This window comes from Scatophagus argus, chromosome 14, assembly GCF_020382885.2.
Source record: "Scatophagus argus isolate fScaArg1 chromosome 14, fScaArg1.pri, whole genome shotgun sequence".
NCBI classification, from domain to species: Eukaryota; Metazoa; Chordata; class Actinopteri; family Scatophagidae; genus Scatophagus; species Scatophagus argus.
In genome coordinates, this window is record NC_058506.1 from 14,607,263 (window position 1) to 14,623,776 (window position 16,514).

The window sequence follows — 16,514 nt, forward strand, 5'->3', positions numbered from 1 at the left end:
TGACGATGGTTTATCATTTTCTGGTTAAGGGGTCCTGAAAGGATTCAAGTGGTTTTGCCAAGAATTTCCACAAATGTTGGTCTCCATTGTAATTTAATTCTGAGCGGTAATATAATTTGCGTTGAAAAGGCAAAAAAATATTCACTAAATCTCTAGAAAAATGACAAACACCTGAAGAAATGTCTCAAGGTGTCTCCCGTGTATTCCCCCACTGGCATCGACCAACTCGCACTAGGACCCGTCGGAGCCCTGGATGATGAACCGGCGGCTGCCGAGTCGAACTACAAACTGAAGCGGCCACTGAGTCACTTGAAGGCTCACAAAGCTCCGCTGTGACTGTGGCGAGCACGTCTCACACGTGATTAACCGTTAAATGAGACCGCCAAGGGATTATTACTGTGAATTAAAGAATACACGTAAATATCAAACGACATGGACTCCAAACGCCAAAGTGGTGAGTAGCAGCCTTTCTTGTCGCCATATCACATGTTCGTATTTATTCGCGACAGAGAAGTACAGTAACTTTACAATGGTGACTTTGAGACCGAGCCTCCATACATGGAAAGGCTTAAATGTAACGCATAAGGAGATAATATATGTGCTCACAAACACAGTTCTGGTCCAACAAGAACAATACACTAACTTCTAATCCATCGCCATGATTTTTGCTTAAAGGTCCGACTAAGTAATTTGACATTTGTGGCCTGCGTTACACTTTTACTTGAGTTCTCGTTAAACACATTTAAAACGAGAGACCATCGCTCATCTCTTTTTTCTAAATAAACCAAGTATGCCTGGTTAGCTGCTGGAGTAACGGGGGAGAGTGATGTCATACACCTACAGGCCGGTTAGTGCGCTGTGTGTGTGTGTGTGTGTGTGTGTGGATGGATGGAGGAGGAGGAAATCCTCGCTCAGGTAGAGTGATGCAATCTGATACCAACAGAGAAGTTCCCCGTTGGAAGCAGCACCGCTGGAAGCGAAGCTGCTGCTGCAGGAGCAGCTCAATGGCTGCTCTGTTTGCAGAGCCTTCAGGCCACAGTGCTGCAAACAGGAAGCTGCATTATGTGATGCCAGGTGACCAAGCTGTGGTTCCCAACTGGAAATACGGCAAACGAGGATCACAAGTGACCGTGTCCAATGGAAACAATGACCATTGTGGATTCAAACCAGTCAGAGGAAGAGCTTTCGGTCATGCATGTTAAAACACCCCAACATGCTGAATTCATACAAAAACGGTGTCAAGTTCCCTTAAACGGGAGGAAAAATTGATATTAAAGCTCCTCCTAATTTTAGAAACTCATTTGAAACTTGTGGTGCTGTTCAAAGCCTGAGCTTAAACGCAGCCCCAGATTAGACACCAAACTATTTTAATTAACAGTAGTGTGTCAGATCCTAAAATTAACATGATTATAATAATATAAATGATTTTTTTTAAAGCGCTGAGTATTAAATGACTGCACTATGTATAGATGCACTGTGGTGTTTGTTAACAGGTCATTTTCACAGCAGATATTTTGGCTTGTCGCAGCAGATAAAGTGCAGGTGTTATTAATAACATTAACGATGGATGGTGTCCATGTGAATCATGACAGTGAGCCAGTATGCACCAACCCAGTCATCAGAATACATTCTTGTATTGTACGTTTCTGCAAACCACAGAAACTTTACGTTTAATACTGGGTTGAAACATGTTATTTTGCCCCTATGTGTCATTATGAAGTAAATGTTGATTGCACAGTTTAATGGCTACAGAATAATGACACCATCAGCATTTAGACTGGCAAATTCGCTTGCCACAGGGTACAAAATCCACAGGAAAATGATGGCTGAATGGCTGCAGCCTTGCAGCCTCTCTACCAGCTTTCATGTCTCCATTAGACTAAATGACTGAATAAACTCAGGCTTTGGTCCCACATTGGTAGTTGCTGCTCTGAGGAAAATGGAAAGCAATCTGGATGTCTTTGTGGCACTTTATTTCTGGTTAGTTTTAGGCACAAAAACCACTTCAGATTTTAGGTTAGGAAAAGATCATGTTTGGGTTGTAATACCTGGATGTGTCACCACAAAGACAGGGCTGGAAAATGTCCCAGCATTTTGTTAAAAATATCAAATTAAAGTTCTAGTTCATGTTCTAAACATATTGGCTGGAGAATTTTCTGGTTGGCTGAAAAATGTTGGTCAGAGTAGTCAAAGATGTTTCGCCATTTCACATCACCGCTGAACGTAATGTGATACGTACGTACACATGTACATTTTACAAACCTATCTGCATGATATACAGAGACGTACAATACCAGCTTTCCATTCTGGCAACTTTGGGCTGGCGTGCACGATGCAAGGACACTAAAGCCATCATTAATTAGCCGTCATTGAAGTTATTGTTTACACCTGTGCTTGTGACATATCTAGCATGAGTATAAAGGTCTGTGAAACACATGGACACAAACAGATTACGCAGTGTAGCCAAAGTGTTTCGAGGCCAAACACTTGGGCACTTGAGAAGAAAATATTCTCTCTGTGGACAAATCAAGAGTAATTGATAATGGCGTACTGGGCCAATAACGCAACTGCTGCAACAAATGGGAGACATATGTAGAAGCTGAAATTGTAAAATGGCTTTGAATGACGCACGGTCTACAGTGGCATTATGACGAATGGACTTATCCTCTCTTACACCATACCCACATGCATACAGACGAGGATAATGATACTGTAGTAATAATTAATTGCATTTGCCCACCCACATACAGGCACACCAGTTCTCTGTTTAACAACTGCCTGTCCTTCAACTCGGCCGTGGTTCTCTTACATTTCCTTTTCCCTTTTCCTCCTCCTCACCCAGTGATCCTCCTCCCAGCCCCTTCTTTCCATTCTCTTTCCAAGTGCGAAACCCCACAATTCTTTATTGATCATTGAAGTGATATTTAAGGAAATCACCGCCTCTGCATAAGCCTTTACACTGTTTTGATTTCTGTCATCTTTTCCAGAGATATTCCATGGTGTAGTAGGAATGCCATCTATCTTGGTTTGATGGAGGAAACTAAACTGATGTGGTGATATCACTCTTTTACCAAACAGGAAAAACACTGGATCATGAGTTGTCCAACTGAGGGTTATATTGTTATTGTCACCACCATTATATCACTTCTGGGAAAAACCAGCTCCAAAGGCAAACATAGAATAACAGCATGTGTGTGTGTGTGTGTGTGTGTGTGTGTGCACAGCTTGTAAAGACTTGGGAGCTATCATAGCAGTTACCAAGCCACAACAAATTGTTTTTGATTCAGGGTAATGTGCAGGTTAAGCGAAGAGATGTTTTGTGTTAGTTAATAAATCCTCAGCAATCCATCATTCTTTCATTAACGTATTTACAGCACAGACATGATAGTGGTCTCAGTCTTTTCATCAAAGTGTACATCCCACAAAACCAAACTATTCCTCTTTCCTCAGAGCTGGGTGTTTTAGTCTCCGGTTTTGACACTTTCACTTGGCATGGAACCATTTTATTTATTGATAATATCAAAAATATTCATCTAACAAGACAGTAGTTTATTAGAGAATCCGCCATAGCACAACAGTTTTGAAAGTCGGATTTGGTGGCATCTAGTGCTGCATCCCTCATCTCATCTAAAGTGGTCACTAAAAACGTGAATGCTGCTCTCTTTGAGCCAGTGTTTGGTTTGTCCAGTCTGGGTTACTAACAGAACATGCCATTGCAACATGGCCGAATCCGTGGAAGCGAATATAAGGTCAACTAAACACAACAATTCTTAGATTCAGGTGGTTATACGATCATGAAAACATCAGTCTGAATATTATATTCAATTTCTGACCCTAAATCCTGCACACTGGATCATTAAATTAAAGTCATGCTGTCATTAAATGAAAGTCTGAGCCAGTGTCATGCTCCTCTGTTTCCTGTGTCTCCTCACCGTTTACTGTCTGAGGAAAGTGATAAGATACTGAAAGAATGTGAAAAAGAGAGGAAAATTCCTCGACTCTTTTCCTCCAGCTGGTTCTTTTTAAAGATACTGCCAGCTTGGTTCTGGAGGGGACTTTTTAAAGTGTCTGACTGAATGCTAACCCCGGGCGGACAGTGACACCATCCACTGTTGTCACGAAAATATGAATTACGGGATGCTGAGTCTCTGAAGTAGACTTTTGTCTCAGAGGAGGCCACCAAGACTTGAACTCTGACCTCCGTCTGAAGAGAATGGGTGTCTGGAGAAGAGGCTGAGGCAGGCAGATGAGGGAAAGGAGTTAAAAGGAAAGGATCAGAGAGGGAGGAGGGACCGAAAGAAAGGAGTGGAAGGGAGAATGTGGGATCTGGAGGGACCTCAGCCTCTGGGAGTGTGGGGGAGGCAGGAAGAGGACGCCTGCCGAAATGCAAAATAGCAGCACCGTGCACTTCAGGGCTTGAAATTCTTCTAAATTGAGAAAGATGTGGAAAATGAAGTAGATCAGCGTAATTCACAGAAACAAGATGCAATTCCATGTAATGCACTCTTATTTCATCCTAGTCCTGAAGGGGTGAGAAAGAAAATAAGAAGGATGGATAGTTAAGGTGGGAGAGGCATGTCAGGGAGGAGGTTTGCCTTGGATTGGTGTGATTGATGGGTTGGACGTGTAACAGATGGGAGTGAAAAACTCAGGTTCGGAGGAGAATGGTGCATTATGTTATATTATGCTAGCATTATGTGGCGAGATAAACAGCAGCAGCAGCAGTGAGTAGTAGTTGTTTTGTTCTGAGCTGCAACCAAACACGCCAAATCAGTTCAAATGAGAGTCGCATGGCTCAGGTCTCATGACTGACCTTCTTCAGGAAGCCTGTCTGCACAAACACACAAAAATGTATGTCAAAGCGCACACACACACAAGCACATTTTCCAACATATTCTTGTGACTGTGCGTTTGTTTTGTGTAAGATACTGTTTTAAACTTTAAAGTGTGTGTGTTAAATCTGTGTTCATCAGCGAAAACATTCGAGGAGAAAAATATGCGCAATGTGTGTGTCCATGCGAGTTCGAGCTTGTGTGTGCGCGTGTGTGTGTGTGTGTGTGTGTGTGTGGAATGGGGGGTTACAAAGATCCTTCTGTGGGTGAAACCGACCACAAGCCTTCAGAACAGCTGATTCTCAGCCTGAACCCTCCAGTCCCCCCGAGAGAGAGAGAGAGAGAGCAAATAAGTGGATGGCCTTGACTGTGACTGTGTAAAGTTAGACTTCGAGAAACAGAAAATAGGCCCAGTCTGAAACTCCATCAGCCCACTACTGGCTTTGTTTACGCTGAGACTGATGAGACTCTTGTGGTTTTTTTCAAGAGAAGTGAAATACACTAACTCTTTAATTTGACTAGCCGTCAGCTGAGGGACTCAACTGGTTGTACAATGAATGGAGAACGGTGAAAAAAACAACTGGAGGCAACACGTGAACAGAGATGGAAGGAGAGTTTAGGATGTAGGGACAGAATGAGAAACAGCAGGATGGGGAGAGATGGAAAAAGAGAGGGCAGGGGGGTGGCGGTGGGAGGAAGTGCGAGAGGAGGTGAGACTGGCGGTAGGATGGAGGAGAGAGTCGAGATTGGGAAGGAGTGGAGAGTGGCTTCTGTCGACAGCTAAGACAGGAAACCACAGCTGCTGGCCGAGAAACACTGCGCGAGCACGCACACACACACACACACACACACACACACACACACACAGCTGCTGGAGATATATCCTTTAACCCTGAATGCCCATGCATCCAGACGATGCAGCTGCGTTGCGCCACACCCCTCATAGACTGTGTGTGTGTGTGTGTGTGTGTGTGTGTGTTAGTTCCTGTTTTGTTTTTCTCTGACATTGTATTGTTTGCTCTGGTCTTTTGCAGAGCATTGCCGTCGTCTAATTTTGGCTCTCGTGGAGACAATAGAGTATTGTCAGAGTAGGGGGGTGGCGGAAGAGGCTTTGGGAGAGCGAGAGTTTTTCTCTGAGTCTCTCCGTCCTCACTGTGTGAGAGGGAAAGAGTGGACTGTTTTGATCTTATTTTAACTTAACCCTTGTACCAGTTCTTTCAAAATAGTTGCATATTTTGCAGTGTATTTCATCCTCAGGCATCTATAATTACCTGCTTCTATAAATGTTATGTTTATGGTGTTTTTTTTTTTTAATCTAAGAAGTTGACACATTTATTCGTAAATTAAAGTGAAAAATCAAACAATATACTTGGTAAAGTGTTTGAGAGTTGAATTCAGACAATGGGTCAGTATTTTTCCAATAATTCCCAGAGAAGGTTTATAAAGGAGGTCGATCGCTTTAAAATTGTAATGGCAAAAATGGCAAAGATTTAATACCGCTGCACCCAAGTGCTTGCTCATGGAAGTATACTGGGTTTCTGTATATTAAAGAGGATGATCTAGACCTGCTCTGTTTGAAAAGTGTCACAATTTGCCACAATATAAAAATTGAAAATTGAATTGAATTGGCAGCGTGGAAAACACTTTGTGGACTGCTGGGAGGCAGTAAGACTTTCTACTGAAGCCCAAACTGAGACGAAATTATTTTAAGGGTCAGCAGCTTAAATTCAGAATGATCCACTCCATCTGTTTAATGGCAGGAATAATACTTCATCATATCAACAGAGGCCAATATCTTGTGTTTAATTAAAGGCCAGCAGATTACACTACACTAACGTTCTTTATGTCAAATGTCTTTTAAATAAACGATCAACTGATTGAACTAACCCAGTGCTGCAGGCTGTTTGGTCACCATATCCTATTCTATCTCTAGTGGACTACAATTTTTTTTCTTTACTTTGGCCCCATTTCCTTAAGGGAAGGAAGCTTCCTGCCCCCTCCTCCCCATCTCCTTTTCTCTCTTTTCCCCTTCCTCCTCCTCCTCCTCCTCCTCCTCTCTTGGTCGGCAGGATGTGTGAGAGTGTGGCAGGGCTTTTGGAACAATGTCAAGGTCAACAAAGCACATTCACACAGACACAGAGACACAGGATGTCAGTGCTGAATGTGAAAACAATAATTTTTCGAAGAAAGCTTGAAATATCCAAGCTGAAAGTACGACTGGATCTGTGGTGCAGGGACAAGACAGCAGAAAGAAAAATGACCACAAAAATACCCAAGAAGGTGGACAAAATAAACAGGGTGACATATCAGATGAATGACAAATATCTCATCGCTGTCAGCTGTTGCAACAGGCGGTAAGCTGCGTTCCAGACTGACTTCATGCCCCCTTGTGAACTGCCAGTTTAGCTCGCACTTGCCTGTGTGGCCTTGCACGGATGTCTTAAATTGATATTTGATGCACAAGCATTTTAACCACATTAAGAGTGACGTGACCTTGCCAAAGAATATTCTACTGCTACGCTGCAAAGCCAATGATATGTTCTTTTGGATTTTTTTGTTGTGTTCAGTGGCGATGGAGCGACTTGTGAACGAGCTGGGCTCCCTGCTGAAGATGCTGGACCACGAGACGGTCAGTCCTGCCACTGCCGACAAGATGGCCTCCATACGTAACATCCTGGACTCGCTGCCGCTGTCAGGTACAGAAGTCAGTCTCAGATGGACGAGGAGGTGCACATGACATATCTCTGGTCTGTTTGTTAGGTGCAGTGAGGCAACAAACCCATTTAAACTTTTTTAACTGCACCACGCTATTTTTTATTTTTGTTGTATAAAGGTCATATAACAAGAACAAAACACAAACATTCTAATAGATAAGGTAAAATTCTTAAGTAAAATTCTAATAGATAAGGCAAATTGGTGACTTTAACGGACAGAATATGTTTGTGGTTTTTCATCTGCTTCCTGCCTCACATTCATTCAGTTCGACAGCAGCACCAGTTCAGCTGAAGTATTTCTGAGTTGAGCAATTTGTTTGGGGTCACTAGAACAGAGTTTACTTAGACAGAGACAGACCATTTCTTTTGTCTTTATGCAATGGGGCTACAGCACATAGGACAATACAAAAGTTAAAAAGACATGGATGCCAAATCTTACTGAGGTCTTTACGGCAGATCTTTGTTTAGATGGGAGAATACAGGATGTTGGAGAGGATAAAGGGATTGAGGTAAGAGGATAATGAAAAGTAAATTTTAAAGAGGATGATGAGGGCAGGTCAAAGAAAGGAGAAAAACAAAACATCCTGATAGTAACACGTCCTATGCAGCACATCAGCATATTCCACTTCACTTCTTTGCAGCCAAATATTTGAAGATTTATTTCTCGCACTGGTTCTAAAATACTTCCAGAAAGTCTGGGAGGTTTGGCAAACTTTCACATGCGTTTTATGACTTCATTTATCTTTGTTCTTCTGGTACAAACACTTACAAGCTTACAAGGGTTTCCCGTACAGTTTATTTGTCTAAACGTGCAGATTGCACAGTGAGCACTCACTCGCCTGTTTGCTACATCTCTGTACGTTTTGGTAATCCTGACTTTCCTGACATTAGCAAAGGCCACGATCCTAACCCCGTCTTTGATCCTGTTTCTAACCCCTAATTTATCTTTCCCGCAGTCAACGGATCAGACGTCTACATGAACAGCTGTCTCTATGGCAACGGCACAAGTTTCGTAGAGTCTCTGTTTGAGGATTTTGGTGAGCAAACCTTCAAAGCACCATCAAACTAGCTCACTGCTATAAAGTCTTAAGTAAAAATTATGATTATTGTCTATTTCCAATCATTATACCACAACATCTGTAAAATTCACAATACAATAACGAGCATTAATCCTCTTTTGTTTTACTAGACTGTGATTTGCACATGCTCAGTGCCTCTCCAGAGGAGCAGAAAGAGCACAAAGAAGAAGAGGAGAAGGCTCACCCTAATAAATCTGTAAGTTGTCTACAGTATGTACCTCTGTCGTTTTACCTGCTGCTCATGTCCTAAAACTTTTGTCTAACTTTCACCCCAGACACCGACTGACACGCCCCCTCCTCTGCCAACCACCCCCCTTCCCGATGACTACTATGAAGAGGCTGTCCCTCTAGATCCTGGATCCACTCCTCAGTACTTCACCACCAATATGAGCAGTTCTGTACACGCAAAAAAACACAGATTTGCACACCAACTATGTTATTATTAGGAGTGTCTCTTTCTCTCATGTCCTTTATCTCATCTCGACTCCTTTTCTGTAGCTTCCAGGAACTCAGTGGAGGACGCCTACTATGAGGATGCAGACAATAACTACCCCACCACCAGGATTAATGGACCTCCCAAAAACTCCTGTGAGTCTACCCTCTTTTGTGCTCAGTCATTCTAACAATTCAAACCTGCAAGTACAAGCAGAGTTCTGAATGTAAAATGTGTGGACTACATGAGTGAACAGTACTGCAAATAGTTTTGTAAATTAATCATTTTGTTTTGGTGCTCAGACAACGACTCTGATGCTCTGAGCAGCTCCTATGAGTCTTACGAAGAAGAGGAAGAAGAAGCAAAGGGGCGGGATCAGCCTCAGAGATGGACAGCTGAGGAGAGCACAGACGGACCAATAAGAGACTGCCGCATCTGTGCCTTCCTGCTGCGAAAGAAACGCTTCGGCCAGTGGTCCAAACAGCTGGTCGTTGTAAGAGACAATAAACTGCAGGTGAATAGATCTGCTTCTGGACATTTTGTTAAACCTCAAAACTAATATACACTATATAGACAAAAGTACTGGGATGGGGCTGTTTTTCAGGGGTTGGGCTGGGTCCCTTACTTCAACTGAAAGGAAATTTTAATGCTCCAGCATACCAAGACATTTTGGACAATGCTATGCTTCCAACTTTGTGGCAACAGTTTAGGGAAGACCCTTTTCTATTCAGCATGACTGTGCCCCAGTGCACAAAGCAAAGCTCCATTAAGACATGGTTGGATGAGTTTGGTGTAGAAGAACTTGACTGGCCCACACAGAGCCCTGACCTCAACCCCATGCAACACCTTTGGGATGAACTAGAATAGAGATTTTCATCCAGCATCAAGTCCGACCTCACAAATGATCTACTGTATGAATGGTCAAACTTCCCACAGAAACTCTCCAACATCTTGTGGAAAGCCTTCCCAGAAGAGTGGAAGCTGCTGTAGCTGCAAAACTGTCTGTGTATTTAGAATGCAATGTCATTAAAGTCCACTTTGGTGTAGGGGTCAGGTGTCCCAATACATTTGTCTATATAGTGTATGTCTGGCTTTATTAAGTGCTAAACAAATGTTAATGCAGAGGATTACAATAGTTACAAATGCTTAACTTAGTTTCAGGTGAAAGAAAGGTTTTCCTCTGGGATGGTAATCTTACAATAGTGCCAGAAATTCAAAGATTACATTTTAGTACCAAAGTGAAGCAGCATCAAACGACACATCAAGGTCTGTCTCCCTGCATGTGTCTTTTACAGTGCTATAAGAGCATCAAAGAGACCACTCCTCACACTGAGCTCCCGCTGAATCTCTGCAACGTCATCTACGTCCCAAAGGAAGGCCGGAAAAAGAGACACGAGCTGCGCTTCTCGTTGCCTGGAGGCGAAGCTCTCGTCCTGGCTGTTCAGAGTAAGGAGCAGGCCCAGCGATGGCTCAAGGTACCTTTATTCACCCCTTTACCAGAGGGCTTGTGCTGAGACAGACAGGATCAGGGGAAAACACGGGGGAATATGGCCGACGGTAGAACATAAGGTTGTTCAGAAGTGAAGGTTTTCTTTTTCTGGAATTAGGTGGTGCAAGATGTTGGCAGCCAGTGTAGCAACACCGATGGACTGGATGGATCCACATCCCCCATTATACAGAGGAAGCTGGAGCTCGACAAGGTGTGTGTGTGTGTGTGTGTGTTTCTGGATGAATGTCAGCCATTTTTTGAAAACTGTTTTCTTTGTGTTTTTACATGTCATAAGCTTTGCCCACAAACCACACAATATTCTTAAAGTTTCTGTCAAAATATCAGTTGTCTCACTATGTCTGAATGTTACTTTACTGTAATAACCCTGTTCTTTATTACTGAGGCCTGTGTAAATTTGAATCTATACTGTAGTTCATACATTACGCTGTCTGTGGCTGACATCACCTCTTTCAGCCCACGCATGACACAACTGTTCCTTTGGCTTCAAGTTACAAGCAGTGAGTGAGGTGACATTATTGTGGTTGGTGAGCTGGCTGCTTTTCAAAGGGCTTCAAAACCCTCAAGGAAGTTTGGGCACACAGCTGCAGCAGCCAGCGAGCTGAATGCATGGTGACATGGCAGTTACACCCCACGTCGGCAAAACAGTTTTAAAAATACATAAAGTCAATAAACCGCATGCCAAGAAACTTAAAGTTAGAGGACAGAAAGATTTGTTAAAGCAGGTTAATCCTTTTGAACAGAGAAAGAGAAGTTAATAAAGTTTGTGCTTTTTCTTTGAGGTGCTGCAGTGTGAGCGGCAGGCGTCAGACTCAGACAGTGGACCGACAGCAGACAGCCAGTCCATCGCACAGGGACCAGGACGGGACACCGTTGACTCACTGAGTAGGTTTACCTTCACAAGCTCGCTAGTATTGATTAAGTTTTAATTAACTAATTTTTATTGTTCTTTTAGTGAAACAAGCTGGACGAATCTTACACACAGCATCAGTGATTTCCAGATTCCAGATTAAATGATCATAGTGAGATTTAACATTCGATTTGGATACTACTGGTTAAATGAATAGATTAGACCACAAGCAACATTCTTTGGAAATAAAAATTGTTTTTTTGTCTGCTGGAACCTAAACACGCACCCCCTTCTTGCTCCACTAGCTACCCGGGAGCTAACAGTCAAGTCCAGTAAATGGTGAACAGGATTGGCCAGCACTCCAAATCCATTGTCCAATTTGACTGAATAAATTTATGTAACCTCACCAAGTTGAAGATTAGTAATATTAATATTAATATAAATTCTCAGAAGAAGTGAAATGTCCCAAATGCTCTCACTCTCAGGGACTTCGCGCACACACACACACACACACACGCAACCGAGTCTGATCAAAAGCACGTATACTATTTTTGTTTATCCATCCACAAAATCAGGAAGGATAAACCAGGGGATCCATGATGTTGGGTCAGGCTACAGGTCAAACATAGTCATGTTGTTTCAGTGTTGTTACAACTTGTTTACTGGCCAAGCAACTCTGAACCTAAAGAGACATGAGAGAGAGGGAGAGACGGGAAGTGAGGCGTGAACAGATATGGCATCCTTCCTGTCCACTTCCTGTGATTGTCTCCTGCTGACATCATAGGAAGTAGGCTGGACGGAGCACTGCAGCACCTGGTACACGCAGCAAGAACACGCAAACACACACGAGAGATAGAGTGAATAAATAAATGAGTTCTCTGAAATCAAATAATATTAAATATTAAATATACTGTAACCGAACTTCAGAATTTTCATAATAATCTCCCTCACTTGATTTTTTTTAATTCTTTTCCTCATTTTCCACATGTTTTTGTTTTAATTTATAATTGATGAAATGTGTGAAAGTATTTCACTGCTAACAAACACAAGCACAGCAAGATATAACAGGCTTCACTCCCAGATATTGTATGTCAAGTGCTCCACATCGTCAGCCAGAGCAGGCGTTGACCACAGTGTGTTTGATTTTAGACAGGGGGAAGCGTGGAGCTTTCTCAGAGCTGACGGGGTCGATGAGCCGAGCGGCGGGGAAGAAGATCAATCAGATCATCACTTTCTCCAAACGGAAACCTCCTTTACCTGGGGAGCCTCCCTCGTCGTCTGGTCAGCATGACAACCCACGCTGTGGTGAGGACACAAACTTATCAAGAAGCTATTTGACTGACTGACTAAAAAGGTTAACTTCAGCCAACATTTTTGAATACTGAATATAAACTGCAGCTACGGTTATGATACATTTCTCTCTACAGGGTACCTCAATGTGTGTCTGAGCGGCTCGTGGAAGGAGCGTTGGTGCGTGGTGCGAGGTGGGAGCTTGTACCTGCAGAAGGACCCTGGGGACCAGAAGCCGCCGGTCATTGTGGTGCCACTCAAAGGCGCAGAGGTGGTGACCGGTGGCCTCGGTCCGAAGCATCCCTTCTCCTTCTGCATCCGGCAGGCAGGCAGCGAACTAGCATCTTTAGAGGTAATAACACTAATAACGCTGTGCTGTCAGAAGGTCCCGAATAAGTTGTCCTGTCAGAGGACATGAATTTAGGCAGATTGGGTTGCTTTTCCTGACTGTTTGTGTAGACTCAGATGAGACGGAAAGTTAACATGTCCACAGGGATGACACACCTACATTTTTCTGGGAAACGAGTAATTTTATTTGCGTGTGTGTGCGTGTGTGTCCATCAGGCCAGCTGCTCAGAGGACTTGGGCCGCTGGCTGGGCGTGTTGTTTGCAGAGACCGGCAGCACTACTCTCCCTGAAGAGCTGCACTACGACTACATCGACGTGGATACGCTCACTGACATACGGCATGCTGCCAGACACTCCTTCCTGTGAGTCACTTCCTACAGAAGATGTTTGTGTGTTTCTGCATGTAATCATCTGGAGTTTTTAATCTGGCTTTTTTTTCCCTGAAATGCATCTGTCTCTGCCTCTGCCTCATCTGTCTTTTTTTTTTTCTTTTTCCCCTCTCAGATGGGCGACTACCACCGCTACCTCCTCCAGCAGTGCCTCAACAGACTCCAGAACATACGATGAGGTCTATGAGAGTATTGCGGTGAGGAGACATCATGTTAACCACAATTACATATATGTCCCTTTGTGGCTTTCTGTGGCTTATAAATTTTACTTGTTTTTCTTACAGGAGGGGGAGGGGGAGAGCAGAGCTGGACAGGTGAGACGTCATGCCTCCTTCTCCAGCAGGGACTCAGAAAAAACTGAGCAACAGGCTGCCATCAAGAGACACGCCTCCAGTGAGTCTCCGTTCATACATAAAAATGATATGATAGAAAATGTGCAATCGATCGTGATTGCAGTGAAGTTTTTCAAGGTGGATAATCTTATATACATTATCTGCACCCACTCCGCTCTGTTATTCTTTTGTGTATTCTGTTAGATGTAAATCAGTATGCTCGGTATGGGAAGACACGCGCAGAGGAGGATGCCAGACGTTACCTGAAACAGAAAGAGGAGCTGGAGAAGCAAAAGGAGGAGCTCAGAAATGCACTGATTTCCCTCCGCAGGGAGAAGAAGGGGGTGAAGGAGGAGATGAAGAGTGTCACAGGTCAGAGACAAATCACACACATACCCCTGTTTACACTTCAGCTTTATAGCAGAGCTAACTCTGTGTGTGTGTGTGTGTGTGTCTGTGTGTGTGTGTGTGTGTGTGCAGGCCATGGTGTGGAACAGCGGTTAGCCAAGCTGGAGACGTTGTGTAAACAGAAAGAGGAGGAGAGGGTGGTGCTGGAGCTGAGACTGACAGAGGTCAAAGAAAACCTGAAGAAGTCACTGGCTAGAGGAGCACTGGGTCCACCCACGGACACCAAGATCAGCGTCAGGGTAGACATTCTTTGAAGCCTACAAAATATACACCTTAATGAATTTTTCTAAATACTGTATGTTTGTCAGATTGCAAAGTGCTGTCACAGTTTGCTCATTTATTTTTGTATCGTTTCAGATTTTAACCGCTTTGAAATAGTTTTGTGGTATACACGTATTCACCCTCTGCCTATGTGTTAAATGAGAAGATTGATACCACTCTCGGGTCTATAAGCCAAATATGAAGCTACAGCCAGTTAGCTTAGCATAATGACTGGAAGCAGCTAGCCTGGCTATGTTCAAAGGTAGAACTAAATTTGCCTATCAGCACCTCTAAAGCTCACTAACTAACATGTTATATCTTCTGTGTTTAATCTGTCTCCTCTGGTTGCCTGGCAACCTCACATTGATGACACTCCCAATAAGCTCCCAAAATCTTAAACTTTTTCTTTAAATGAATGAAATCTGACCTTTCTGTTTGTTGTGTTGTTCTGTGTGTGTGTGGGTGTGTGTATCCAGGCACAGGGCAGTAAGGTTGAAAAAGTTTACAATGAGACTGTACCAGTGAACTCAGCATCTGAGCTTCGTAAACGCCCTCCATCTCTTTACGCGTCCTCCAAGGGGAACGTCATGCAGAAGGCAAAGGTAGAGTGTGTGTGTGTGTGTGTGTGTGTGAGAGTGAGAGAGAGAGAGAGACAAGGACAGACAGAAATATTTTTCCTCACTTTGTGCTGTCTCACGTTTTTCAGGAGTGGGAGTCAAAGAAGGCAACCTAGACTGAACGTCGACTAATGCATTCATGGAGAGACAAACCTGAACTGTGACAGGAAGATGTGTAAAAAAAAAAAAGAAACAGATGAAGAGCAAGGTAACTGGCACTGAGAAGAAGAAGATGAGGAGGAGGAAGAGAAAGGGGGAAGACGACAGACTCAATCGTCCCTCTGCTTACCTAAGAAGGAAAAACAGGAATCTTTGCAAGTACAAGCAGCATGGTGCTTTCTCAGCCCTGTAAATATGACAGACTCAACTCATGTACCAGTACAGTATTAATGTGGATCGATCAGTATGAACATGAAATATATATATATATATGTGTTTGTGTGAGTTTGCATGTGTGTTTACATTTGCACGGGGCTTCCCAAAGAAAAAATGTGATTATTTCATAGAAAAGCATTGCAAAGGGAGGGTGTGGTTCATCAGCACCGTGAGTTCAGAGTTACAGGCAAAACTTGCTACTTACATCGACTGATTTTATTCCTTTTTTTACATGATACTAATGTGGGCCGAAACACTAAATAAACGACTGTTAAGTTATCTTAATCGGTGAGAGAAGTATCTCATATCTTGGGAGGTGTAGTTAAACCAATAGGAAGGCATAATGAGTGTATGAGGCACTGTTCCTGAAACCAATGACTAAATGTTTATTGTTGCATTGTGAAATTATTGGGTTTTGACCATTATAAATGTATTTTGCATATATGCCTTTTGCACTTTATCTCGTTGTATTTTGTGAATACACAAATGTCTTGGATAATTTTCTTAGCTCCCCGGTCGGCAGAATCATCTGAGCATAAATGCATGTCTGATTTCTCTGTTCATCACAGGGGTATGAACAAACACTCACATGTCGGAGTAAAAGATTACTTTATCAAGAAACTCTGTCTGTTTAATTGTGTCCCAGGTTTAAGTTTACTCCAGGATATAGACAGTAAAATCGCAATGCTGAACTACAAGTGCCATCTGGTGGTTGTAGCGCTTGGTTGTCCAAATCCCACACTTTGAGCTGGCACACTTTGAGCTTTGATACTCTACTAGATTGTACTAACTGGCCATGATACAATACTAATACATGGGGGGGGGGGGGCAGTTGTGCTGCATTGCTGTGTATGGACTCACACTGAAACATACTTGATAAATTTAAGGGTCAATCCTAGTTGTAAATGGGCAAGCAGATTGAAATTTTATTCTGTCAGGATAAAATTTTGTCACATGTGATGTACAGCATTACAAAAATACATTAAAAGATCAGCCACATCTCCATCTAAAATCTGTTTCTCTGTTACTTCCAGTCAATCCACTATCTATACATTTTCAATGGGACTATTTTTTTCAAC

The 16,514-nt window shown here is 42.9% G+C and overlaps 1 protein-coding gene across 2 annotated transcripts; it reads left to right on the top strand.

Annotated features, from left to right (window-relative positions):
• Positions 1 to 261: 261 nt before the first annotated feature.
• Positions 262 to 16,056, top strand: LOC124070938 (actin filament-associated protein 1-like 1). Of its 2 annotated transcripts, none has more exons than XM_046411292.1 (19): positions 262 to 454; positions 7,400 to 7,528; positions 8,503 to 8,583; positions 8,736 to 8,821; positions 8,901 to 9,018; positions 9,124 to 9,213; positions 9,361 to 9,572; positions 10,354 to 10,533; positions 10,666 to 10,758; positions 11,357 to 11,450; positions 12,565 to 12,720; positions 12,843 to 13,057; positions 13,270 to 13,415; positions 13,558 to 13,639; positions 13,727 to 13,835; positions 13,979 to 14,146; positions 14,255 to 14,421; positions 14,920 to 15,045; positions 15,150 to 16,056. In XM_046411292.1, the coding sequence occupies exons 1-19, from the start codon at positions 433 to 435 to the stop codon at positions 15,174 to 15,176; spliced, it is 2,301 nt and encodes a 766-aa protein (XP_046267248.1). In that variant the 5' UTR covers positions 262 to 432; the 3' UTR covers positions 15,177 to 16,056. The 2 variants fall into 2 exon arrangements, with proteins under 2 accessions (XP_046267248.1, XP_046267247.1); XM_046411291.1 differs by having other exon boundaries at positions 263 to 454; positions 11,348 to 11,450.
• Positions 16,057 to 16,514: the final 458 nt, after the last annotated feature.

Bases quoted from the DNA above. Each gene is read 5' to 3' on its own strand.
- LOC124070938 (XM_046411291.1), top strand. From the start codon at position 433: ATGGACTCCAAACGCCAAAGTG. The intron at 10,534-10,665 runs GTACCTTTATTC...TTCTGGAATTAG, and splicing joins AGGCCCAGCGATGGCTCAAG to GTGGTGCAAGATGTTGGCAG. The intron at 14,422-14,919 runs GTAGACATTCTT...GTGTGTATCCAG, and splicing joins ACACCAAGATCAGCGTCAGG to GCACAGGGCAGTAAGGTTGA.